The sequence below is a fragment of the Schistocerca americana genome, chromosome X (genome assembly GCF_021461395.2).
Source record: "Schistocerca americana isolate TAMUIC-IGC-003095 chromosome X, iqSchAmer2.1, whole genome shotgun sequence".
Classification (NCBI taxonomy): Eukaryota; Metazoa; Arthropoda; class Insecta; order Orthoptera; family Acrididae; genus Schistocerca; species Schistocerca americana.
This window is the reverse complement of record NC_060130.1, coordinates 142457012-142484268: the sequence shown is the minus strand read 5'-3', so window position 1 is coordinate 142484268 and position 27257 is coordinate 142457012. Positions and strand designations below refer to the sequence as shown.

At 42.4% G+C, this 27257-nt stretch overlaps 1 protein-coding gene across 2 annotated transcripts in view; it reads left to right on the top strand.

Annotated features, from left to right (window-relative positions):
* The window catches only part of LOC124555031 (PRA1 family protein 3), a 75707-nt gene that overhangs the window by 19538 nt on the left and 28912 nt on the right, over positions 1–27257 (top strand). The window contains exons 2-4 of one of the 2 annotated variants that reach the window (XM_047128792.1): positions 16873–17090; positions 18280–18393; positions 26752–26838. In XM_047128792.1, coding sequence (XP_046984748.1) covers positions 16873–17090; positions 18280–18393; positions 26752–26816 — 397 coding nt within the window. In that variant the 3' untranslated portion in view covers positions 26817–26838. The remainder of the gene's footprint in view (positions 1–16872; positions 17091–18279; positions 18394–26751; positions 26839–27257) is intronic. The other variant, XM_047128790.1, reaches the window with a different exon arrangement.

Here is a 27257-nt window from a genome sequence, read left to right as displayed (position 1 = left end):
TAAGCTGATAGTTGGGTAATTTTCACATCTGTCAACACCTGCTTTCTTTGGGATTGGAATTATTATATTCTTCTTGAAGTCTGAGGGTATTTCGCCTGTTTCATACATCTTGCTCACCAGATGGTAGAGTTTTGTCAGGACTGGCTCTCCCACGGCCGTCAGTAGTTCCAATGGAATATTGTCTACTCCGGGGGCCTTGTTTCGACTCAGGTTTTTCAGTGCTCTGTCAAACTCTTCACGCAGTATCATATCTCCCATTTCATCTTCATCTATATCCTCTTCCATTTCCATAATATTGTCCTCAAGTACATCGCCCTTGTATAGACCCTCTATATACTCCTTCCACCTTTCTGCTTTCCCTTCTTTGCTTAGAACTGGGTTTCCATCTGAGCTCTTGATATTCATACAAGTGGTTCTCTTATCTCCAAAGCTCTCTTTAATTTTCCTGTAGGCGGTATCTATCTTACCCCTAGTGAGATAGGCCTCTACATCCTTACATTTGTCCTCTAGCCATCCCTGCTTAGCCATTTTGCACTTCCTGTCGATCTCATTTTTGAGACGTTTGTATTCCTTTTTGCCTGTTTCACTTACTGAATTTTTATATTTTCTCCTTTCATCAATTAAATTCAATATTTCTTCTGTTACCCAAGGAGTTCTACTAGCCCTTGTCTTTTTACCTACTTGATCCTCTGCTGCCTTCACTACTTCATCCCTCAAAGCTACCCATTCTTCTTCTACTGTATTTATTTCCCCCATTCCTGTCAATTGCTCCCTTATGCTCTCCCTGAATCTCTGTACATTCTCTGGTTCTTTCAGTTTGGGTTTCGAAAAAGACGATCGTGTGAAACCCAACTCGTGCTATTCGTCCATGAGACTCAGAGGGCCATAGACACGGGTTCCTAGGCAGATGCCGTGTTTCTTGACTTCCGCAGGGCATTTGATACAGTTCCCCACAGTCATTTAATGAGCAAAGTAAGAGCATATGGACTATCAGACCAATTGTGTGATTGGATTGAAGAGTTCCTAGATAACAGAATGCAGTGTGTCATTCTCAATGGCGAGAAGTCTTCTGTAGTAAGAGTGATTTCAGGTGTGCCACAGGGGAGTGTCGTAGGACCGTTGCTATTCACGATATATATAAATGACCTTGTGGATAACATCAGAAGTTCACTGAGGTTTTTTGTGGATGATGCTGTATATCGAGAGGTTGTTGTTGTTGTTGTTGTCTTCAGTCCTGAGACTGGTTTGATGCAGCTCTCCATGCTACTCTATCCTGTGCAAGCTTCTTCATCTCCCAGTACCTACTGCAGCCTACATCCTTCTGAATCTGCTTAGTGTACTCATCTCTTGGTCTACCTCTAAGATTTTTACCCTCCACCCTGCCCTCCAATACTAAATTGGTGATCCCTCGATGTCTCAGAAAATGTCCTACCAACCGATCCCTTCTTCTAGTCAAGTTGTGCCACAAACTCCTCTTCTCCCCAATTCTATTCAATACCTCCTCATTAGTTATGTGATCTACCCATCTAATCTTCAGCATTCTTCTGTAGCACCACATTTCGAAAGCTTCTATTCTCTTCTTGTCTAAACTATTTATCATCCACGTTTCACTTCCATACATGGCTATACTCCATACAAATACTTTCAAAAATGCCTTCCTGACACTTAAACCTATACTCGATGTTAACAAATTTTTCTTCTTCTGAAACGCTTTCCTTGCCATTGCCAGTCTACATTTTATATCCTCTCTACTTCGACTGTCATCAGTTATTTTCCTCCCCAAATAGCAAAACTCCTTTACTACTTTAAGTGTCTCATTTCCTAATCTAATTCCCTCAGCATCACCCTCCCTGTTGCTCCCACACCACCTACTTCGGAAGAAACAGCCATAGGGACTTTGTCCCCACTTCTGAGCCTGAGAAGCATAAGGCTTCTTCGGCTCCTCTCGCTAGGAAGGGCTCCCTTGGGCCACTCCCTTCCCAGGTTTCTGCTAGTGGGAAAGAAGACATCCGCCAGTCGCTGAAGAGCCCAAAAGCAGCTGGTCATAGGGCTTCACGCTCATCCTGTCCTGGAGATTGATTCAGTGAAGTCCTCCCAGCCAGGGAAACTCAACGAACAGCACGAGAAATAAAAAAAGAAGAGCCCTAAGAACAAGGAACTTGGGGTGGCACCCATACCACCTCTACCTACAAGCTGCGTCTGAGGATGTGGTGCACGTTCTGACGTCCGCTGAGGACCTGGATCTCACTGGACCCTCAAATGCAATGGATATAGACTGCTTAGGCAATAAGTTGGTGGCAGCAGGTGATCCTGAGGCATAAACTTCCTTACTGAATGTTCCATGCCTTCCCAGTCTCACAATGTCATTGCGCCAATTTTTTCCATCGCCTGGCTTCGCTACGGCAACTGTTAAGCTTTACACCTGCTTTCTGCATTGCCCTCCAGGAAACCTGGTCCCGGCAATGTGGACCCCTGCCCTCTGTGGCTATAAGGGATATTGCAGGAACCCTAGTGACTATAATCGAGTGTCAGGTTGAGTTCACATTTATGTCCTAAACTCAGTCTGTAGTGACACTGTGCCCCTTCACACCCCTCTTGTAGCTGTGGCTGTCAGAATATGGACGATGCAGGAAATAACTGTCTGCAATGTATATCTTCCTCCAGATGGTGCAGTACCCCTGAATGTATTAGCTGCACTGATTGATCAGCTCCCTAAACCTTTCCTACTTTTGGGAGATTTTAACACCATGTGGGGTGACACTGTGCTTACTGGCCGAGGCAAGGGTGTCAAAGCTTTACTGTCTCGGTTTGATCTCTGCGTCTTAAATATGGGGGTCGCCACACATTTCAGTATGGCTCGAGGTAGTTAGCCATTGATTTATCAATTTGCAGCCCAGGACTTCTCCCATCTACCCACTGGAGAGCACATGGTGACCTGTGTGATAGTGACCACTTCCCTATCATCCTGTCACTGGCCCCCTCTCAGGCGCACGGACGCCTGCCCAAATGGGCTTTAAACAAGATGGACTGGGAAACTTCACCTCTGATGTCACCGCTGACTCTGCCCCGCATGGTAACATCGATGTGATGGTTGATCGGGTGACTACCACAACCATTTCTGTGGCAGAAAATGCGATCCCTCGCTTTTTAGGGTGCCCCCGGTGAAAGACAGTCCCTTGGTGGCCGCCTGAAGTCACTGAGGCAATTACAGAGCATCAGTGAGCTTTACAGCGACATAAACGAAACCCTTCCCTAGAGCATCTGATAGCCTTTAAGTGGCTCCTTGCCCGTGTACACCAGCTTATAAAATGACAGAAACAAGAGTGCTGGGAGAAGTACGTGTTAACCGTTGGGTGCCATACGTCATCTTCCCAAGTCTGGACGAAGATCGGACGTCTTTTTGGGTACCAAACCCCAACAGGTGTCCCTGGCGTTAACATCAATGGCGTGCTATGTACCGAAGCAAACACAATTGCCAAGCAGTTTGCTGAGAACTATGCTCGAGCCTCTGTGTCGAAGAACTACCCCCCAACCTTTCACACCCTCAAATGGCGGATGGAAAGGAAAGTCCTCTCGTTCACTACACGCCACAGTGAGCGTCTATAATGCCACATTTACAGAGTGGGAGCTCCTCAGCGCAGTTGCACATTGCCCTGACACAGCTCCTGGGCTGTATCGGATCCACAGTCAGATGATTAAACATCTCTCGTCTGACTACAAGTGGCATATCCTCGTCATCTTCCACCGGATCTGGTGTGATCGCATCTTTCCTTCGCAATGGCGGGAGAGCACCATAGTTCTAGTGCTCAAACACTGAAAAAACCCACTTGATGTGGATAGCTATTGGCCCATCAGCCTCACCAATGTTCTTTGTAAGCTGCTGGAACGTATGGTATGTCGGCGTTTGGGTTGGGTCCTGGTGTCACGTGGCCTACTGGCTCCATGTCAGGGCAGCTTCCACCAGGCTCACTCTACTACTGATAATCTTGTGTCCCTTGAGTCTGCCATCCGAACAGCCTTTTCCAGACACTAACACCTGTTTGCCATCTTTTATGATCCATGCAAAGTGTAGGACACCACCTGGCAACATCATATCCTTGCCACATTATACGGGTGGGGTCTCTGAGGCCTGCTCCAGATTTTTATCCAGAATTTCCTGTTGCTCCATACTTTGTGTCCAAGTTGGTGCCTCCCATAGTTCTTCCCCCCCCCCCCCCCCCCCCCCACCCCCCCTATCCAGGAGATTGGGATCGCGTAGGGCTCTTATTGATTGTATCACTATTTTTAGTAGCCATTAACGGTCTAGCAGCAGCTGTAGGGCCACCCATCTCACCCTCTCTGTATGCAGACGACTTCTGCGTTTCGTACTGCTCCACCAGCACTGTTGTTGCTGAGCAGTGCCTACATGGAACCATCCACAAGGTGCAATCATAGGCTGTCACACATGGTTTCCAGTTTTCAGCCGCTAAGATGTGTGTAATGCACTTCGGTCGGCATTGTACTGTTCATCCGGAACCAGTACTTTACATTCATGATGATCTACTCACTGTAGTGGAGACGTATCGATTCTTAGGACTGGTTTTCGACACCCAATTGACTTGGCTACCACACCTTCACCAGCTGAAGTAGAAGGTGCTGGCAGCACCTCAATGCCCGCCTCTGCCTGAGCAACTCCAACTGGAGTGCAAATCACTCTACTCTGCTGCAGCTCTACAAAGCCCTTGTTCAATTCCGCCTTGACTATGAGAGTCTCATTTATGCTTTGGCGGTGCCCTCAGCATTGCGTGTACTCGACTCTGTGCACACCTGTGGCATTCACCTAGTGATGGGAGCCTTTACAATGAGTCTGGTGACATGCACAACTGCTCGCCAGTTACGTTGCACACATTCCTAGTTCTCCTAAGCATCCGAAATACCGTCTCTTTTTTTCCACCCACGGCAGTTCATCTCCCTCATCGGCAGCCCAAGTGTAGGCCACAGATTTGTCTGGACCTTTTGCATGACCCTAAGGACTCAGTTACTCCTGCCACTCTCCGCTGTCATTTCCTCTTGATTCTTGATGTGTTCCGGGGCTCTGAAGTGGTTTACACAGACGGCTTGATGGCTGATAGTCATGTTGGTGTCACCTATGTCCACAGAGCCCATTTTGAACAGCATTCCTTGCATGATGGCTGCAGTGTATTCACTGCATAGCTGGTGGCCATCTCTTGTGCACTGTCCCACCTTGACTGCTCAGCGATGAAATCTTGGGTTACCGGACTCGTTGCCACTGATTTTACGTGACAACGCCTCATCGGCTGCTTTAGTTTCACGTTTTATTAGTGAGGGTGGGTTTTATCATCTGATCTAAGTTTTAATGCATATCGCTTGCCCCTCTTTGTCCTCCACCCTAGTGCTTCTAGGGTGGAGGTTTTAATGTGTTGCAGAGTGGCTGGTTTCTCCTTTTTTATCCTCATGGTCACCCAGCCATGGTAATCTGCTTTGTTGTTTTAATCTCTTCATCCTGTTTCTTGCATTTATGTGGTTTTCTTGTCCCCTTTTGTCCATTTACATGTTTGTTGCCCTTCATCGTTCTTGTGATTTTTCCTTTCATTCTGTTTTGAGTTGTCAGTCTCATTTGTTTTGTTTTCACACTTGTCGCATTGTTTTATTCGGAACAAGGGACTGATGACCTTGTAGTTTGGTCCCTTTCCCCCCTCTTTTAAACCAACCAGCCAACAACTTTTGACGCCTCCCTCTCGAATTCCATTGATGTAGGCTTGGAAGGCATCTCTGCCACTATTCTTCATGCCGCTGGCACAGCTGCCCCCTTATCCTCAGGTCCCTCTAGTCGTTAATCGATACCCTGGTGGAACAAGAATGTTGCAGTCACTGTCCAGGACCGCCAACGGAGGCTGCAGTGATTTAAGCTACTTCCATCACAGACCAACATCCTCACTTTCAAGCATTTCCGTGCTACCCCCCAGGGGGTCCACAACTCTTTTGTGGATACGTGTGTAGCGAGCACGGGACCCCGAGCTAATGTGGCCCTCCTTCCTTTCCGGGCTGCATACCCTCCCTTTCCGCATCCTTCCCCGTCCCCCATCTTCGCCCCCCCCCCCTCCCCCTCACCTCTGGCTCTTTCCTTCCCTTTCACCCCCTCTGGGAGTATGGTTTGTGCCTACATCCGGAGACAGATGCTCGAAACTGTTACAAATTCCTTGCTTTCTCCACTTGCAAGTCTTCGTCCTTCCTCTGTCCTTCTCTTTTCCTTCCCTCTTCTCCTTGCCCTTTTCTCTGCTGCGGTGTTTGAGACCCCTCTTCTTTCCTTTCCCTTTTTCTTTTTTCCTCCCTGTGCGTGTCTGAAGGCCAACCCACGCACTTCCATGCGTAGCCGGTGACGGGGTAACGCGTAATTCCCCGCCCTGGGTAGACAGGTAGGACACGTACGTATCCCCTGGTAACGGCCAGGCCCAGGGAGGGGTGATTACCCGAGCTGATACCTTCCGAAAGTGCCGATTGGTCCCTCCATCCGTTTGTCGGGAGGTGTGAACAATCACCTAAGGCGGGAGTGCCCTCAGAGACGGCCCCCACAAGGGAGGAGCGCGCCATCGGAGACGCCGGTAATCATGGGGGATTCTTCCGCAATGGTTTCCTCACCTTCCACTATGTCTGCTCACAAGCGTAAGTTCACTGAGTCTCCGCCACAGACGGTTCTTCCATCGTTGCCACAGTTCCTTGTTGTTTCTCGGTCTGACGAAGGTCACGACTTCTCCACGGTCAACCCTTTCATTATTCAGAAAGGTATCGACGCAATGGCAGGTCCTGTAAAGTCTTGTTCCAGATTACGGAATGGCACCCTGTTGTTAGAAACAGTCAGTGCCCTCCAGGCACAAAAATTGCTTCGTACTTCACTACTACACACCTTCCCTGTCCGGGTGGAACCCCACCGTACTTTAAATTCCTTGCGTGGAGTCGTTTATACACGCTCCCTCGATGGATTGTCTGACGAAGAAATTCAGCATTACCTGTCTGACCAGGGCGTAACGGCTGTACATAGAGTTATGGAAAGGGTTGACACGAACATCATTCCAACCCGCACTGTCTTCTTGACATTTGACAAAGTTCAACTCCCATCGAAAATCAAAGCAGGCTATGAGAGAATTTCCGTTCGCCCTTACGTCCCAAACCCTGCGCGTTGCTATCGGTGTCAGCGGTTCAATCACACCAACCAGTCCTGTTCCAATCCGGCCAAATGTGTTACGTGTGGCACGGATGCCCATGAGGGTGCTTGTCCACCTCCATCCCCTTGCTGCATCAACTGTATGGGTGACCACGCTGCTGATTCTCAAGATTGCCCCGTTTTTAAGGACGAAAAGCTCATCCAGGAAATTAGAGTGAAGGAAAAAGGTGTCGACCTTTCCTGCTCGAAAATTATTCGCCAGTCGACAGCCCACCGTGCCTCAGACAGGAAAATACAGCACTGTCCTTGCTTCTCCTCGGCCAACAAAGGAGGCGACCATGCAGATTTGCGACCTCACCTTTAGTGCCACGGTCGTCAGATCGGCCAGCGCAAAGATCGCCCGTTCAACCTCACCACTTTCGCCTGCCCACTCTCTGGCTCACCCTTCGTCGGGTTCTGCTAAATCTCGAGCCTAAAAGTCAGACACCAAGACTTCGAAAAAAGAGCATACCCGTGAAGAGTTTTTACGTACCGCAACTTCCCAACCATCTGTTCCTCCTTCATCTAAACATCATACTTCCAAGAAGGCTACAAAGAAACCCAGTTCCTCTCCTTCTCCACCAAGGCGTGTCCCATCTACAGCACCACCTGGCGGAAATCGCCCTTGGCCGTCTTCTGTGTCGCCAAGGCGCACTGCTGGCGGCCGATCGCTGGTGGCAGGAGCTGCTCCTGACCAACCTATGGATCAGGATCTTCTGCCTTCGGCTGAATGCCATTCCATGCTGTCGGTCGCAAGCTCTGAGCAGTCGTTGAGTTGACAGCAACCTTGGTCACATTCCACCATTTTCTGTTCACCCTATGTCCATTATCCACTGGAATATCCGCGGTGTTTGAGCCAATCGGGATGAATTGTCGATCCTCTTACCTTCCTACTCGCCGGTCATCTTCTGTCTTCAGGAAACAAAGCTGCGTCCCCATGACCGCTTTGTTCCACCTCATTTTCAGTCCATCCGATATGATCTCCCCTCTGTTGAAGGCACTCCAGCACATGGAGGACTCACGATTCTTCTCCATGAAGCTCTCCATTATCACCCAATCCATTTAAACACTTCCTTCCAAGCTGTCGCCGTCCGTCTTTCCCTTTCCGGATAAGCGTTCTCTCTTTGTACTGTATACATTCCATCGTCCACACCAATGGCACGAGCTGATCTCCTTCATCTTCTTGGTCAGCTTCCACCCCCCTATTTGCTGGTTGGGGACTTCAATGCCCACCATCCGCTTTGGGGATCTCCGCATCCTTGTCCACGTGGCTCACTATTGCTAGACGTCTTCCACCAAGCGGATCTAGTTTGCCTCAACACTGGGGCCCCTACATTTTTGTCTGCCTCCATGACAAATTTATCTCATTTGGACCTTGCGGTCGGTACTGTTCCGCTAGCTCGGCGCTACGAATGGTTCGCCCTTGACGATACACACTCGATTGACCACTTTCCATGTGTCCTTAGACTGCAGCCTCAAGTGCCATACATGCGCCCGTGACTGTGGAAGTTTGACCAAGCTGATTGGACACTTTTTTCGTCTCTAGCGACATTCGATGACCATCACTTTTCCAGCGTTGACGATGAGGTCACACATATTACCGACGTTATTCTTAAAGCTGCGGAACATTCAATACCACGCACCTCCGAATTGCCCCGGCATCCCCCAGTTCCTTGGTGGAACGAGGCATGCCGTAATGCAATACGTGAGCGGCGACGTGCTCTCCGCGTTTTCCGCCACCATCCTACTTTGGCCAACTGTATCCGCTATAAGCAGTTCCGAGCGCGATGCCGTTGTGTCATCCGCGATAGCAAGAAGGCAAGCTGGAAATTCTTTATTAGCTCATTTAACACCTTCACTCCCTCCTCGGAAGTTTGGAGTCAGCTTCGACCGTTCTCAGGCGCGCCTAGTTTCTCCCCGGTCTCTGGGCTCACTGTCGCGCATGATACATTATTGGACCCTGTCGCAATTTCTAACTCATTGGGTCAGCACTTTGCTGAGATTTCGAGCTCTTCAAATTACCCGCCAGCGTTTCTCCCCAAAGAAACGTGCAGTGGAAGTGCGACCTCTTGCTTTCTGCTCCATTCTCTTTCCTTCCGCTTTCCTAAAACCTTCTTGACAACTAGGGGTACAGCACCGCCTTGGCTGCGTCCCCAGATCTGCCTGCTCCGTGACCTTTGTCGATTTCCCAAGGATGGTACACCTTCACTTGTTTATCGTCGGGCATTTGCTGACCTATGTGCACAAATGACGGACGCCACATTTATTTACACCGACGGCTCGAAAACATCGTTAGGTGTAGGGAGTGCCTATATTGTTGGCGACACCCCAAATCACTTTCGGCTTCCCGACCAGTGTTCGGTTTGTACTGCGGAGCTTTACGCTGTTCTCCAGGCTGTCCACTACATCCGCCGCCATCAGCGGATACAGTACGTTATCTGCTCAGATTCTCTCAGCTCTCTCCTCAGTCTCCAAGCTCTTTATCCTGTGCACCCTCTGGTCCACCGAATTCAGGACTGTCTGCGCTTGCTCCACCTGGGGGGCGTCTCGGTGGCGTTCCTCTGGCTCCCGGGACACGTTGGTATCTGTGGAAATGAGGCGGCCGATATTGCAGCCAAGGCTGCAGTCTCTCTTCTTCGGCCAGCTGTTCAATCGATTCCCTTCGCCGATCTACGGAGCGTTTTATGTCGTCGTGTTGTTCATTTATGGCACGCGCATTGGTCGACACTTCCCCTTAATAAATTGCGGGACGTGAAAGCTCTTCCTTGTGCTTGGACCTCTTCCTCCCGACCGCGTCTTCAGGAGGAGGTAATTTTAACTAGACTCCGGATAGGGCACTGTCTTTTTAGCCATTGACATCTTTTAAGCGGCGATCCTCGTCCACTCTGTCCCCACTGCTCTCAGGTGTGGACGGTAAGACACCTTTTAATTGAGTGCCCCTATTTTAATCCGTTATGCTCCCGTCTACAGCTATCGCCTGATATATCGTCGATTTTAGCAGATGACATGCACTCAGCCGACCGCGTTCTCAAGTTTATTAGTGCCAGTGAAATGACGTCAGTCATTTGAAGCTTTTTTTGGGGACAACCAACCCCTTTCTGTAGTGGATTTTTAAGCATTCCTTCTGCTTTTAGTTTCTCCAATTTTATGACTTTCGTTCCCATTGCTGCTGGTTTTCAACTTCAGTTTTTTTACTGTTTCCTAAGTCACGGACCGGGTGCTAATGACCATAGCCGTTTTGCGCCCTCAAACCCAAAAAAAAAAAAAAAATTTCCGTGCTAAGGCTTGTTACCTTATTAAGCGAAGTGAAAAGGAATGCTGGGAGTGCAATGTTTCCTCCCTGGGCACACATGCCACTTCATCACGGGTTTGGTCCAAGCTCCATAGCCTTCTGGGTCACCAGTGACAGTCAACTGTCCAGGGTCTGAGCCTCCAAGGTGCTCTGTGCACTGATCCATTGGTTCTTGGTTCTCACAGAACACCTCGCTACAGCATCGTTGTCCTCTTCCTACCCTACTGCCTTTCTCCGGCAGAAACGCAGAGTTGTCCCCCCCCCCCCCCCCCCCCTCCCCGTTTCGTCCCACACCATGTTGAGCCCTATACTGCACCCTTCACTGAATGGAGAATTGGTGCAGGCTCTTAGTTCTTCACGAGACACGGCCCCAGGCCCGTATTCCATCCACAACCAAATGATCCAACACTTGGACATTCCCCAGAGGCAACAGCTCTTCAGTGTCTTCAACCTCATTTGGCTCAAGAGTGCTTTTCCATCACAATGGCCGGACTATATAATTATCCCCGTCCGGTGCCATCACATTTTAGTGGCCCTCCATGACTGGGGCTTCTGTGGTCCCCTTCGGATTTTTATCCGTGAGTCGTCTCACAGGCTCTTCCGGGTTAGAGTTGTCACTTCACTCAGCGCCCCTCAGATTCAGGAGAATGGTGTCCCACAGGGTTCTGTGCTAAGTGTCACACTCTTCCTCATTGCCATCAATGGGCTTGTGACCTCTGGTTGCCCCAGCATTGTATGTTGGCAATTTTTGAATCTGGTGCAGCTCTCACTCAGTAGCATCTGTTGAGCGCCATCCAACAGGTGTCTGCATGGGCCACTGCCCATGGCTTCCAGGTTTCTTCCTCCAAAACACTCTTGTCGTTGACCCACAGTACACTCCAAGCAACCAGCTCCTCGATGTTGTCGCGCAGTCACATTTCTTTAGCTTTATTTTCAATAATATGCTGACATGGCTGCCCCACGTTTGCCACCTATAGACTACATGTATGCGGAAGATTAATTCTGCCTCCTGGCCCACACATCTTGGGGTGCAGACCGTTCCACTCTCATCCATCTTTACCATGCTCTGGTCTTGTCCAGACTAGATTATGGTGGTCAGGTTTATGGCTCAGCAGCTCCTTCAACTTTGAAACTCCTTGAACATGTCCATCATTGTGGGGTGCGTCTGGCTGTTGGTGCCTTTCGCACAAGTCTTGTTGATAGTCTCCTCACAGAAGAGGGGAATCCCCCTCTACACATCTGACAGAGCCAACTCCTTGTTTCTTTTGCATTCACCATTCGCAAATTCCCTGACCATTCTGTGTACCGTGCTCTTTGCCAATGAGAGATGTCTCCCTCCTAACACCCGTCCATGGGTGGGATTGCCGGTTGGCATGTGTCTCACTTCCCTCTGTCGGGATCTCCATCTCTACTCACTGGACTGCACCTTGTGTCTTTCCTCCCATACCCCCCACCCTTGGATGGTGCCTAGACCACATACTAGGACTGATCTATTCCAGGGTCCTAAGGTCTCTGTTGCTCCTATGGTTTACCAGCGTCGTGTATGTGCCATCTTTGCAGAGTTCTAGGGTGCCACCATCTTTTACATTGATGGTTCTAAGACACTCGATAAGGTGGGATACACTTTTACGTTTCCTACTGGCTTCAAACACCATTTATTGCTGGGATCATGTAGTGTCTTCACAGCAGAGCTTCTAGAAATTCACAGGGCCCTCCATTTTGTTTCTCAGGTCTCCCTCCACAGTGTTCTAATTTGTTCAGACTTCATGAGCAGACTGCAGGCTGTCGACCGATGCTACTCTTGTCACCCTTTGGTCTCTGCTATCCATGACCTTCTCTCCACTCTTGAGTGTGCCATCTGTTCAGTCATCTTTCTCTGGGTCCCAAGTCATGTGGGCATGCCAGGAAATGAACTGGCTGACCGTTTGGCTAGAGAAGCAGGTACTTACCGACTATTTCCTTTCACGATTCCAGCTTCAGATATGTGGGTCTATGTCAAATCTCTCTTTGCGCAAAAGTGGAATGCCATCTGGAGTGCTACTGCTCTTAGTAATAAACTCCACACAATCAAGGAGTCTACTGCAGTTTGGCCCTCTTCCTTCCGCTCCTCTAGGAAGGAGTCCACTGTTTTATGCCATTTACACATTGGTCATACCCTGCTCACCCATTGTTTCCTCCTATGTAACGACACACCCCCACAATGTGGTTGTGGAGCCTAACTGACGAAATCTCACATATTGGTGGAATGTCCCTTTCTTTCGGCACTTCATGTTAAGGATAGTCTTTCCAATTGCTTAAATTTAATATTAGCAGACAGTCTACGGATGGTTGAACTGGTCCTCATTTTCCTCTATGAAAGTGGTTTTTATTTCCAGATATGAGGTCCTACTTTAGTCTTGGAGCAGAGGCATGTTGGCTGTGGTTGGGACTTCGTTTAGTTTTCCTGGTCTGTGACCCCAAGACCACCCCCCCCTTTTTTTCCAGGTTTTAGATTTGGTCTCACCTTTTATGCTTTTATTGTGCGTGTGTAATGTTCATCATTTTATCGTTTGACTCCTCTGACTGGATCCCTCCACTTCTATTGGACCCTCTTTCTTCTGAGACTAAGTTAGGAATCGCCGGGCTGATGTCACTGTTGGGCCCTATAACCCCCTCTCAATCAATCAATTAATCAATCGGTGTGTGGGCAGTGATTCTTGGTGTCCACATACGCGGACCGGCTATTATTCCACAACACTCAGACGGAGGAATGTACCGGGACTTCCTGCAGAATACTCTGCCTGGGCCACTTGCAAGTGAGCCATTGGCAGAACAACAGGTCATATGGTTTGTGCATGATGACACATTATCCCTCTTCCACATTACAGCTCACGGACACCTCAGCATCGTCTTGCCCTGACGTTAGGTAGGACACAGAGGCCCTGTAGCATGGCCTGCTAGATTACTGGACGTAAACCCTCTGGACTCTTACCTCTGGGTGCGTTTGAAAAGTGTTGTGTTTGCTGAATCAGTTCTTGATGTGCAGACCATTCAACAGCATGTTGACAACACCTGTGATGCTATTTTTTGAGAGGCCGGGACGCACGAAAGGGTGCGGCAATCCATGATGCGACGTGTAAACGCATGCATTGCATCCCATGTAGCCCACTTGAGACACCTGTTGTCATGTGGATGCATTGCAGCTCTATACTGTGTTCCAGGATTATTTTTGTAATTGCATGCACATTGTCCATTTCTGGACACATGTTTATAGGACCTTTTTTCTCCATTTCGTCAGGAATCCATCCGGGCAGTTTGTCAGTTTTATTAATGTTCACCCTGTATAGAGTTCCGTCTGGGCACCCGCCTGCCCCACTGTGGTGTGTACCCAATCCTATGATTCAGATGCACCTCTCCTGTAGCTCTAAGGAAAATGCTGATTCCACATTACCATGTGCCTATTTATTTCAACTCTCCGTGACTACGCAAATTCGACACGCATCTACATAGAGGGATAGGAAATCAATGACACGGTGGATTGTGTGTTTTGCACATGCTAGGGGACACAAGAAGTATTCTCTGCTGAGTACATTTGTGTACATGCTGCAGAGTTGAGTCATAGCATGGGCTATATCTTGCCACTAAGGACTTCCTGGTTTGTAGCAACTCCATCAGCTGAGCTGCTGACTAGGCGTATCTCAATGCTATCCCAGAAACTTGTTGGTCACTAACATCAGAGACCTATTAGTTGACATCCATAGCTCCATAACCACAGTAATTGAGCCATGTGGGTATTCTCGGAAATGAACTCATTGACAAATTATCTAAAGAAGCAACCACAGGAGACAAACTTAAATTTGGAGTACCAGGCACAGACCGAAGATGGCAAGTTCGATATCAAATTTTGAGTCTCTGGGATATGGAATGGCAGGCTACCGTGACCCTCAACAAGCTTGGAGAAATTAAAGGTACCACCGAGGTGTGGCACACTTCTCTTCAAGCCTCTTGTAAAGATGTCATCGTACTGTGCTGAATCTGTCAGAGCTGCACCAGACATACCCACGAGTTCCATTCACCTCAGGAAGACTCCCCTTAATGCAGCTGTGTTAGTAATCTCACAATAGCCCATATTCATGAAGTATGTGGCCTGATGGTTCATCTGAGGTGAGCAATTAACCTGTCTACCTCCTTACCACAGATACTTGCAGATGATGGGATAACAGCTAACAGCATAAGTTTTCTGAGGGAAAGCAGATTTTATAATAAAATTTATTGCACTTCAATGTTTAGTGTTGGGTGGATCTGTGGGGGGGAGATGGGTTCCTCTCACTGCGACATGTGGCCTTACAGCAACTTTCTACCTCTGCACTGTCAGGCCATTATAAATTTTTTTCTCTCTGTTTTATTTCTGTAACAGTTTAAGCTAACTGCCTCTCAATTCCTTACAGTCTTCATTTTCTCAGCCCATTTTAATATGACAATGATTACCTCTTGTGAAGTGTCCTTCAGTGACTGGTTAGATTTTAGCTGCCTGGGTTTTCTCTCACTTGAACTACTTCTTACTGTTGCACCTATTTTCATCCACGATGAGAAGGATGCAAAACCCGGAGCTGTCAGTTCTCCTTTTCTTGTTCCACATTGCTTTATTTGAATTACCAAAGCAACGAGGGACTGATAGACAAAATGCCTAATCTCTATAAACCCGTAGGCATCATCTATTTTCTGGATGGGGTGGGGTGGTTGGGACTGGGGCATCTTCCACTACATGCTGGTTCTGAGGGTCCCTCGACCCTACCTCTTTTGCCAGTTGCCTTGGTCATCCCTCTTGCTCTATTTTAATTGTGTTTAGATGAGGTTAGCCCCCCTTTTTCTGCTCCACCCTATTTTCTGTTTTAGTGGTAGCGCTCTGGTAAATAGTTTGTGCTGTTCCCCTCTTTTAATACTTTCATTATGATGAATCGTCACTGAGATGGCACAGACAATGGTCACTGTCTCATGCAGAGCCCTGGGGGAACACTCGTTTGGCATTACCTGTCTACTGACCTAATTATTTCACTGGCCTATTTTAGTATTGTTGGTCCAACTGATATCCATTACATTTTAGCATACTCACTTCTACTATTACAAATTTCCCACCTATAAGGCATTGTTTACACTTAACAGTCTTTGCCCTTAATTGGGGTGGCAGGTGGCAGGGGCCATATGCGAGTGGGGTTTGTCTTGCTGCAGATGAACTCTGGGAGACCTCTCATCTGCTCTGACCTACAGTCTAGCTGGAGCCATATACGTTTACTTATCTTTAAATTATTTCTCAGCTCTGGCACCAGTATTGCTTCAAAGACCTTGATTTAATCACTCGTCCAGTCTTTCATAATTCAATCAAAGTTCTGACTGACATGAGATGAACTCTTTTGATGGAGGGACTACTGATTTCGCTGCTTAGTCTTTTAACCCCCCACCAACCAATAATGTAGAAATTTGTCCTGCTAGTATCAATGACGTTGAGCTGTCAATCAAGGAAAACCTACCCCATTTGCAAATACACTTCAGTAATAATCTAATTTTCTCATCTGGTTACATGATTTAGAATTTTAAAAGGAAATTGATATGTCTTGAACAATCTCCATATATTAAACATAGAGGACTATCAATTAGCAGCCATTTCTGGAAGGATAATATGGAGAAAGGAGAATTTGTCATGCATGTAAAAATAAAATAAAGTTCAAATATATTGATAAACAGTAATTTTTGTTTAGATAAAAAATTGAATGCATTTGTGTGTAAGCTGTGGTACCAGAAACGTCATATAAAATTGTTAACTATGAAGACCCAGTTGGGAAACTTTCAATATTCTTGCAAAAAACTGAGTCGTCATATCACTTAGCAGACAAGACATTACATGATAGGCTCTGAGGACTTTACTATTAAATATTGTGTTAGACTCAGATAAAAGGTACAATGTTGAAATATTACTTAACACTCATGGCAACTCACGGCATATGTTCTGTTGTTAATTTTACCATCAAAATCACACATGAAAACAGAACACTAATAGACAACATTTTTGTAGATGAAAATGTAGTCAGTGATATAAATGTTCATGCGCTAGTGAATGATCTCTGTGGCCATGATGCAAAACTAGCCAAACTACACAACTTATCTGATTAGAGTCAAGTGGTATCATATAAAACAGAGTAATTAATGAACAGAGAACAAAGTTTAAAGGCTGCCCCACAGGAAGGTGCTGGAAAGATGTGCATGTCAGTTATGATCCATGGAACACACAGTTAACCAACTTATATCTTGTAATTTGGAAATTAATTAATCTCTAACTGAATTTAGTTTTGTATTGGTCTCCTAAAAGAAAAAGTTTACAGATTGTGTTTCTTACTTTTTTCAGTGTTATTCATCCAGTGGATTTGTTTCTGGGATTTCTGTCAACATTTGGTGCATTTTGCCTTTTTTACTATTTCATTAACTCTTCAGCATCAACCAGAGCATTTAAGAAGAACTACCCAGTTTTTGGACTGATACTTATATTAGTTGCCATTCACTTTGCTGTTTATTTGCTGGGGTCCATGTTAGTTTTTCTGATGGGTATATTGCTTCCTGTTGCAGGTAAATTTGTTTATTAAATGTCAAGTGAAGCCATTTAAGCAAACCTATATTTTAAAATTAAATGAAAATAAGTAATCATCTGCCTGCTTTTTGTAGTTATGATTCTAGTAAATATGTCAATGAAATACATTAGTTTTCTAATCACTAGATTTATGCCAAAAAATTTCTGTGTGCATAATGTCCTGTGTGCATGGCAGTATACTGACTGAAGAAGACAATCTGCAATCCTTGTCTTAATTTTTCAGCTTTTTGTGGAAATTTTATTTGTGTAGTAAGGACTAGGTGCTAATGAGTTATTAAAGTAGCATACTGCGTATAGGATTATAACAGATTTGTCTGTCTCTTTTAGTATAGCACAGTTGTTTTCATATTAAACATCCCAATTTCATTGCTGAAATTTATCAGTTCATGTCTTTTATGTACATATAACCATAATTTTTGTATTAGACTAGTTTAAATTAATACAGCTGCACACATTTTAAATAAAGTTATTTTTGTTATTAATCCAAGGGCAAACCAACATGTAGGTTGATAACAGCTTTACATTCTTAACTTTTAAGCATGTTCTGTCCTTTCTTCCCCCTCCCTTCTTTTCCTCTGTTTATCAACGTCACATTACATTTCACTTTCTCTTACTAGAGTTGCTTACTGGGCAGGTGCCTGCCATTTTCTGAAAATTTATATATTTTTTCCTCCTCCTTTTGGTCATTGATTACAACAAATATTCATTTGGTTGTGTTTTTACAAAAGTATTGCTTTTACTGGAGGTACAGTTTCTATCTAGAGGGAGTACAGAAATTGCACTTGTCTGTTCTGGTCTATTATACGCATAGAGTTTTGCTTCTCCCCAATCTTGTATGTTTTTGTTTCTTGAACTGATATTGACATGCCATTATCCAATATAACTAACTTTATGCTGACAAATCCTTCTAAAAAGGATCAAAAATGTGTGGCACCCAACATAAATGTATGACAGTAATCAAACTTATTCAGTTGCTGCATCGCTAAAAAAAAGTATCCATCCAAAGTAGTTTTGCTTGGAGATAATGTAGCCAGGTTACTTGAAAAAGCCAGTTTACTTTTATCAGTGCAGCTCCTCTTTTATTTTTTTATTTTTTTTAACTTCTTGGCTTTAATTTTCCAAAGTTTTCTTTGATGTTGTTACTAACTTTGTTTTTATTTCTTTCAGTAACATTTGTGCATGCATCTATGAGACTTCGAAACATGAAGAATAAACTTGTTAATACGATGGAGGCAATATGTTTGAAGAGAACACCAATGGGTGTTTTTCTGGAATCCATTGGTATGGATGTCCTAAAAACCTAAACATATATAATTTTTAAGGAGTTTTGTTGACCACTGTTTCCATGTGGTGTGACAGCATTTTTATGTGCACAGAATTGTGCACTTGATGAACTTGCCTGTAGTGAATAAATTATATAACTGCTGTATTTTATTTAATATAACATTTTCTGTACCAAATAGTAATATTTAATGTATAACAGACTGAAATGCTGGAAATGAAATCAAGGTACTTTTTGTGGTTCAATAATTAAAATAACAAAGTTCTTGTCCATTAGGCCCAAAAACGAGCAAGAGTAAAAAAAAAGGTGGTGCATGCTTGAAATGATTTTAGTCTTTTGAAAATGTGTTTGTACTTAGACAAAAGTTAATAAAATATTTGACATATTTTAAATCAAATTGTGCTACTAAGTAACAAAGGAGCCAATATCAGTGTAGAGGACTAAATCACATACAAGCTATGGTATTGTTTCAAATTGTTCACAAGATTCGTAAAGTAGATACAGTATTAAAATATTCTTGCCCTTTGATAAAGTGCTTTGTGGACACTTTTAACCAATACTGAACATAAACTTCAGTGATTGCCATAATGCTTTCTGTGCAATGTTTTTAGTCTAGAGAAAAATGTCGAAGATAAAAATTGTTACGGAAATGAAAGTAGAGCCCTTAGGCACGACTTCTTTGCAGTAAAGTGTTATAGATATAGTAGAAAATTTTTATTTTTTGTGAATAGCACTTAAATCCGTCATTTGATTTTTGTGAAGCTTGGCTACCACTTACTTATACGTATGTCGAGAGAGCAGAAAGAACTGAGGAAACGTATAAATATGTTGATCTGTTGTTTATATTGTGAATTTTGCTCTGAATATTTATCTGCAGAGCTGCCTCAAATGATACCAAAACAGGTTCTCTGTCAAACTTTTTGTATCATTTTCACAGTTTTGTACTTACTGAACTAGCGCTAGAATTTCACAAAACTTTACTTTTTGTTACATATTAATGTCTTTAAGTTTCTTTCCTATAACAGTGTATCATGATGTTCACTTATTCCTCATGTCATCATTGTGCAATCAGAGTATCAAAATGAGTTGATGGGTTATAGAAACCTGACAGAAACAAAAGTGTTAACCTAAAGGATATGTTGTCAGCCTTTCAAATATGTCAGTGCTGACAGTGTAGATCAGCAGAAGAGGAGAATTAATTTCTGAACAGAAGTGTATTTTTGAAGGCTGTAATTTTTTAGTATAAAGGTAAAAAATTTTGTCTGAATTGCACTGCTTGGTTTTGCTGCAATATTTAGTGACACCACATCATTACTGTGTGCATAAAAAATTTAATCTTGATAGCTGCACAAACATTCTGAGTGAGGGGGGGAGCAGCAGCAGACCTTCATGAGAGTTTTTGGATTTCCTGCAAGTGGTGATGTCTGTTTTTATGCAGATGTAACGTGTTTTTTTGTGACGATTTTTTGATTGAAATCATTGATTGCTTCTAGTCTGGGTTTTGAAAACAGAATTGGCATATTTTAGAAAATTCTTGATTGGTGAACAGATGAAATAGTTTTGTCTAAACATCGGATTCAGTGGCACAAAAGAAAAAGTGAAACACCGTCATTCGATGAAATGCTTGATATTTTAGTGTTTAGATGTCACAGCTGTAGAAAGAAAATAGAACACAGGTCAATAAAAATTCATGAAATAATGTTCTGGGAATGATATACTACATGTTGGGGAGGAAAGTTTTCGGAGAATGTAAATACTTTTGGATTAGAGGAGACCACGCATGGAAAAGATGAAGTGTTGAGTCATTGATAGGCACAAAAAAAAGAAAGAAAACTTGCTAATTTTTGGAGTAATCCTTTTTTGAGCTTGAGTAAAACAGCTCAAAACAGGATTATTCTGAAAGCTTGCAAGTTTTTTCTTTCTTTTTTGTGTGTGCCTATCTACAGCTCAATGCTTATACTTTTCGGTAAGTGCTCTCCTTTAATCCAAAAGTATATAATAATACTCCTAGATAACACAGTTCATAATTTCCACTTCATCTAATCAGAAGTTTACAATCAAAATCTTCACATTGTGATGCATAAAAATGCTCACAAATTTTGAAATGCAGCTGTAGAAGTCAATAATGGTCTTAAACATATATTAAAAATATGTTGAGTGTGGATAATTCTGTGTAAAGTTAACTTATACCTTTTTTTTTCAAATCTCCATGAGTCATATCTTAAGCAAGCTACCTTCTTTAATGACGTAAAAAAATTGTGCTATTTCAATAACTGTATTTGACACGGGACTTCTTTATTTTCCATTATAAGTATGGAAAAATATGTGGATTGAAGCTGTCAGTGGATTTGACTTTTGTACTTTCCATTCCTGTTTAGTTTGACCTATGTGGCAATTCAGTCTGATGCCATTGATGGTTTTGTATTGAAACTTGTGTGTGTATGTGACAGATTAACAGCTCTCTCATGATATCCCTTAAAAATGTTACTATTTTGGCACAGCTGAGATGTAAGAACTTGGGCAGGCTGCATTTGAATATTTTTGTGTTCAGCAACTGAACATAATGGGACTCCTTTGTTCCTCCAATTAGCAAGCTTATACTGGGCCTTGTATATCCATAATATTTGTTGTATTGATGTAGATGTACAGTGTACATATTTTGAATGAGATGTGTGAGTATTTTTGTATGTTCTGTGGAGTTCAAAACACATTTGAGATTATACAGAAAGTTTCTCATTCCTTCATTTGTCAAAATTTTTGACTGACTTTTTCTGAAGCTGTAATGTACTATGAAGTGAAACTGTGTACTGCATGTTTGAAGACTTACTTGATGTGTGTGTGTGTGTGTGTGTGTGTGTGTGTGTGTGTGTGTTTTGTACTTCTTTGTGTCTTTTGTCACATTAACAACTGGGCATGTTTTATGGCTGTGTTTATTTCTGCGATAAATCTTAAAAGTTCAGTTTATTTTCATTTTGACATGTCCCAGACTATCTTGAGTGTTGCCATGGTGCATTTGTTGCAGTAATGTGTAATTCTTTAATGTATTATTATAAACTGAATAACAGTAAGTAAAAGCTTTGTTGGTGATGTTTTCATAAAGGGTATATGTATTGCCTCACAGCCTAAAAGATGGAACAATAAATTAATGCCAAGAATTAATGCATTTGTTTTACATACAAATCCAATAAACCTTCTTCAAATGGGAAGTGGAAATGTTTTTATGGACATTCTCTCTCTCTCTCTCTCTCTCTCTCTCTCTCTCTCTCTCTCTCTCTCTCTCTCTCTCTCTCTCTCTCCTGGTATACTGTGAAAATGTTATTTGGAAAAGACCTTTTTAGAGCTTCCTGTGTACTTTGTCAAATATGGTGTTAAAATTAGACCCCTGTGATTGAACATTGTTAGTCTGTTGTGATATATATGTCCATATAATTAACATGTGCAATTCCACCAAATTATTTTAATGAAGTTATCACTTTACATGTTTTGCTGTAAAGTAATGTCATACTGCATTGTTGGCTGGAATACCCCTGATGGGTTGTTAAGAAACCTAACTGGAAAGACTTCTCTTCCTCTCCTAGGATGACATCTTTACTTTGCAAAATAAGAATATTGTGTAATGATGCACTTCTGGGTGTTCAGCTGAGCTCTTTTTTGCACAATACCTCCATGAACAACCAATTCATCCTCTTCAGGTGCTGGGATTTATGCTTTTGTGTGTACTCACAGCACTTGGGGAAGACTGGGTCAGTTGTCAAAGTATTGTACATAAAATGGAAATGACAACTCTGCTGAACACCCAGAAGTACGATTCACTGTAATGGAGGAGTTGCGATGCAGTAGCTTTAATCTGTTCCTTTAAGCTGGAGTGGAAATGATTGTGACTGTGGTAGTTGTGATAAGTTGGAATTGTTAATAGAACAGTTTTTAAATGATGGCAAGTTATCACAGCAATATTTAGCAGAGTAATTGAGTACTGGTCTGTGTATTGAAATGAGTAATATTTGTAATTTTATACTGGATTTGACTTTAAGTACTGCACACACAACTTTCCCTTTGCAAAATTGGACATAATTTGAGGCAGTTGGGATACTGATATTGTTGCCAAATGCAGTCATTGTTGGTATATAGTTCAGTAACAGAAAGCCACGTTAAGGTTCGATTAAAATTCTAATATTTGTTACACATTTGTGTGTCTGATCTCATTCCTGCAAAACAATACCTTATCTTATGGCAGAAATTCCAGATGAGAGTTAAATGGTAAGTGTAGCTAGACTACGAAAGAAGTAACATAAAGATCAGTATTAAATATAATATCTAGTGATAAACAGAGCAGTAACTTTCAAAAAATTTTGTACCAGATTTATTGAGACTCGTGATTGCAGTAACCACTTCTTTTACCAGATTTGGATGGTGATTAGTGTTACTATATGATGATATAACAATTCCAGCTAGGAGATCTGGATTGACATGTTACTGGTATAGGAATGATTCTGAACATAATGGGCTGACTAGTGGCAGCGAATTTGGTATATTGGCAAGTAATATTTTAAGACAACAGGAATATATGTTTGATCTGTGCTAGCTGAATGCACAGTGCTATGACTGTAGTTTTGCCAGGGTGGAGTTTGTGCTGGGTGGAGTGGGAGGAGGGAGGAAGGAGATGATGAGATGATCACCTGTCTGTGAAGGTATCTACGAAACACCTTCAGCACACTGGGAAAGGAAATTCTTGCCACTACAGATGTGCTGTCCAGGTGAAGTGAATGTGAGGGTTGGTGTTGAGCCTTTGGAAGAATGAGGACTGTGCGTTTTGGTCTTGGGTCTACATAATGATGATGTCACTGAACTTGAATCAGATAAGGGGTTTGGAATTTTGAGTTGCTTGAAAATTTTCCTGTAGAGGGCCCATAAACATGCTGGCACCTGCATGGAACTGTCATATGTCAACCTGTCTGTGGGAATTGTTTTGCCATCGTATACTTCATTCCCTGACCTCGATCTCTGGTAGCCCCCTGCACCACATCCATCTCAACCCTGCTTTATCTTGCACCCACACTATCTTCCCTGCAATTCCCCATTCCTCTGTCTCGTAACACACCCCCCACCTCCCTTCACATCATTATCATGCACCACTGGTGCCTGTGTCATGTTGCTATCATCCTGTGCTCCTGATGGCTCATCTGAAAGCCAGCAAATTTTGGCTTTATGTGCCTTTGGACAACTCAGTGCCTTGACTACTTAATAACTTACCTTTATTACGCTAGTTTCTGAACAGTTGCTTATTTTATAGATTGTATTCAATACACATGATGTTAAGTAACAAAGAGTAATCATAATTGTGCCACCTGCCTCTTGCTGAGGACAGTAACTGTTACATAATTTTCTGTTCATTGAGGCAGTTATAAAATACTTTAGGCATTGTCTTTTAAAATACCATATTGACTTAAAAGAACTTACTGTGAAGCACCCTCATTTCCTTTTAAGTTGTACAGAATGTTATGTACTATCAAAATCGAATGTTTAATTAACTTTGTATACATGTAAATCGACTTTGGCCTATCCACTATTGTTATGAACTCTAGTAGCAATAAACAGATACCTAAGATAAATGTTAGGAACTGGCTGCAGCTACTTCTGTATTTCAGTTGAAACTTTGTACTGTATTCTCATTGTCAAAATGGTCATTGATAAATTAGGGGATAGACAGTTATGCCTTTGGCATTCCTTTCTTTAATATTAATATCAGAAATTATATGAGAAGTAATGGGAAAAGTGAAGCAACCGTATTAAAATTCTGTCACGCTTTGTGTGTTCAATTTCCTTTTTGTGTGGAGTATTTCGGAGTGACCAGGAAGAGAAACATGGTGAGCTGAGAAAAAGTTAGCAAGATTTTTATTTAATAGTTTAACCCAAATTAGTTTTTGTTAAATTTTTTACTTTTATTACTTTTACCTTGTTTGTTACACTATAAAACAAGCATTAAAGTGAAAGTGGGCTGGAAGACCAGACAACTTGGACTCATTATATTTAACTAAAAAAAAGTGTCAGTAAAAGGAAGAGGAGAAAGTATCACGTGGACAGAATTAGGAAATGGAAGAAGAAAAGGGTGCTGTCTGTCTCCTACCCTTCTCAACCTATACTTTGAAAATATGGTAGACTACTGCTAACTTGATAAGGGGATGAAAATTGGAGGAAGAAGAATATGGTGTTTGAGGTTTACAGATGTCACCACCCTTTTCGAACAGATGAAAAAGAATTACAGGATATGGTGGATACAATTGAAGTTACAGGAAAGATTTATGGAATGAAAATCAGTACCAAGAAAATGGAATTTTATGGCAAGAGGAGGAAATAAGAGTAAAAATAATACTGAATGGAGAAATATTAGAGCATGTGCAAAGCTTTAAATATTTTTGAAGCAGGATAGAAACCAACTCGAAGAGTGACAAGAAATTAAAAACAAGAATAGCAATGGCGAAAGAGACATTTATAAGAAAAGGAGAATCCCCTGCAGCAATATGGACAAAGATTTAAGGAGAAGACTAATACAATGTTTTGTTTGGAGTGTCCTGTATGGTGCTAAAACATGCACTGAAGAAAGAAAGATGGAGCAAGGTGTGAAGCTTTTGAGATCTGGACATTGCACAGGATGGAAAGAATGACATCAGTTAAAGAATAAGCCCATCATTTAAGTTGGATGGATAGTGAGAAATAAAGAAGTACTGAGAAGAGTAGGGTAGAAAGATAATTAATTAATGGATTAGAAAGAAGGAAATTAAACTGGATTGGATGCCCTTAAGTTGTGGTTTGATAAGTGAATGGTTATACAGAGATAAGTATGTATGTAAATGGCATCTCCCATTATCTGTAAAACTTTTATGTTGAGATATTAAACTGTGAAAGCATTATTTTGTGTGTAACATACATTGTTCCCTGACGTAGTAGTAGTTGTAGGAATAATAATAATAGTAGTAGTAGTAGTAGTAGTAGTAGTATTCTGCATCTTCCACAGCTGCTTTGTATAATCTTTCTCATTAAAAGTACAAAGTATGATGGTGCAATAGTTCAGACTGGACTCTGCTTAGGAAGGAGCACAGTTTAAATCCCCATTAGACTATCTAGATTTATATTTTCTCTAAATCACATTTGGTGACTAGCAGGATGGTCCATTTGAAAAGGAAGTGTTTGTATAAGCTCCCTAATCTGGTCCTAAATACTCAGCTTTGGAGTAGTTTATTGTTGAATGGAAAGACTCCTGCACATGCCATATAGTTCCACAGTCTTGATTTGTTCAACTTTTATAAAGAAGCACACAATGTTGCCTGCATGGTTTGTCACAGGTGTTAGTTAGTTGTCACGTACATGGTTCAAACATTGCTATGTAGGATTTGCTAAACTTTTTAACCTGTTCTCAAATAACAACTGGGAAATATTTAAATAGAATATGATTTATAGATTATTGACCACAGTGTAACCACTAAAGAATGTGTGTATGATAAGGTGCTTTCTTTGGGGAGTGTCTGCACAGACACGTAAAGAGGGTGTAACGACAGACTGTAATCTGTTAATTATGTACAGTCACAGACTATGAGAGTATCGAGGTTCAGTTTGAAGTATAAATGAATAGTATAAGATACATAGTGTTCTCGCATTTGAACACAGTATTTTTCTAAACAACTTCCATCCTCAACATGTTCTAGTACTACTTTGTAAACCTTCTTTATAATTGGTCATATTATTGGCTGATGTCAATGTAAATAATGAAAGATCGTGAGTGCTCCTCATCATGCATAATTTGATTACTTAATGTTATGTTACTAACTCACTTTCCATTTCCACAACTTGTCATTTTTAAAGAATCCTGGCTTAAAAATGAACATGTATTCACATCATTATATGTATGTTGATATCTGATTGTCACCAATTTATGTCAAAGGATTTTCTTGCTGCTGACAGTATTACTTCATAATGTGACATCATCAAAATATCACCTATCAAGGGATGGCAGTAGTACACCCATGTTCAAAGAGTAGTGCAGTTTTACAGGTCTGGTAGAAAGTAGTAATTTATCACTTAGAAATTTCATATTTACTCACATTTTACAGTTCTTTCGAACACATTACATTTACAAATCTTAAATTGGTCCCAAGTGAACTAAGGCTCTTCAGTAATTTTTGTAAGGCAGACATATAATATTCTCATAAAATGTTGCTGTTGCTTATCCAGTCTGTTAGTTATTCTGTAACAGCTTGGTTTAGGTCATTGGATGTGTTCTGATTTGAGTGTTCATCATTGTTTTGTAGTTTTTCTGAATTTTCATTCTGCATGAAAAATCAGCACATCATTTCACTTTACAGACAAGTTCACGAGTGAAATGAGTGGAGAGGCGCGTACAAAATTGAAAGATGCAAAATCAAAGTAAATATGGCAATGACTGTAGAAAGGTATGAGACATTCCATCTTATATTACTACAAACATATCAAGAGTGAAGGCTCTCCAGGTGGTGGACGTTAATAAAAATTTAAGTGTAGATATTATTAGTTGCTTTAAATTCAGAGTTCCTCATTTGACAAAGTCATTACATATTTTGCAATGAGTGCAGTTGTTGATTAGTGTATAAGATATGGTAAATTAATGATCTTGTTACAAAGTTAACAGTGAATTCGTTGTGTATGAGGCTGTATAAACATCGCAAACAAAAATTACAATTTACAATAGCATGTGCCCCAAAAAATACAGAATTAAATTCTTCTTGTGGATCTATAAGCCATTTAATTACAGATTTGGTGTTGGTGCTGATAATGCCCAAGATATTAGCCATTTTTTCTGGAGACATGGTAGAAAAGCATTGATTGTGTGTTG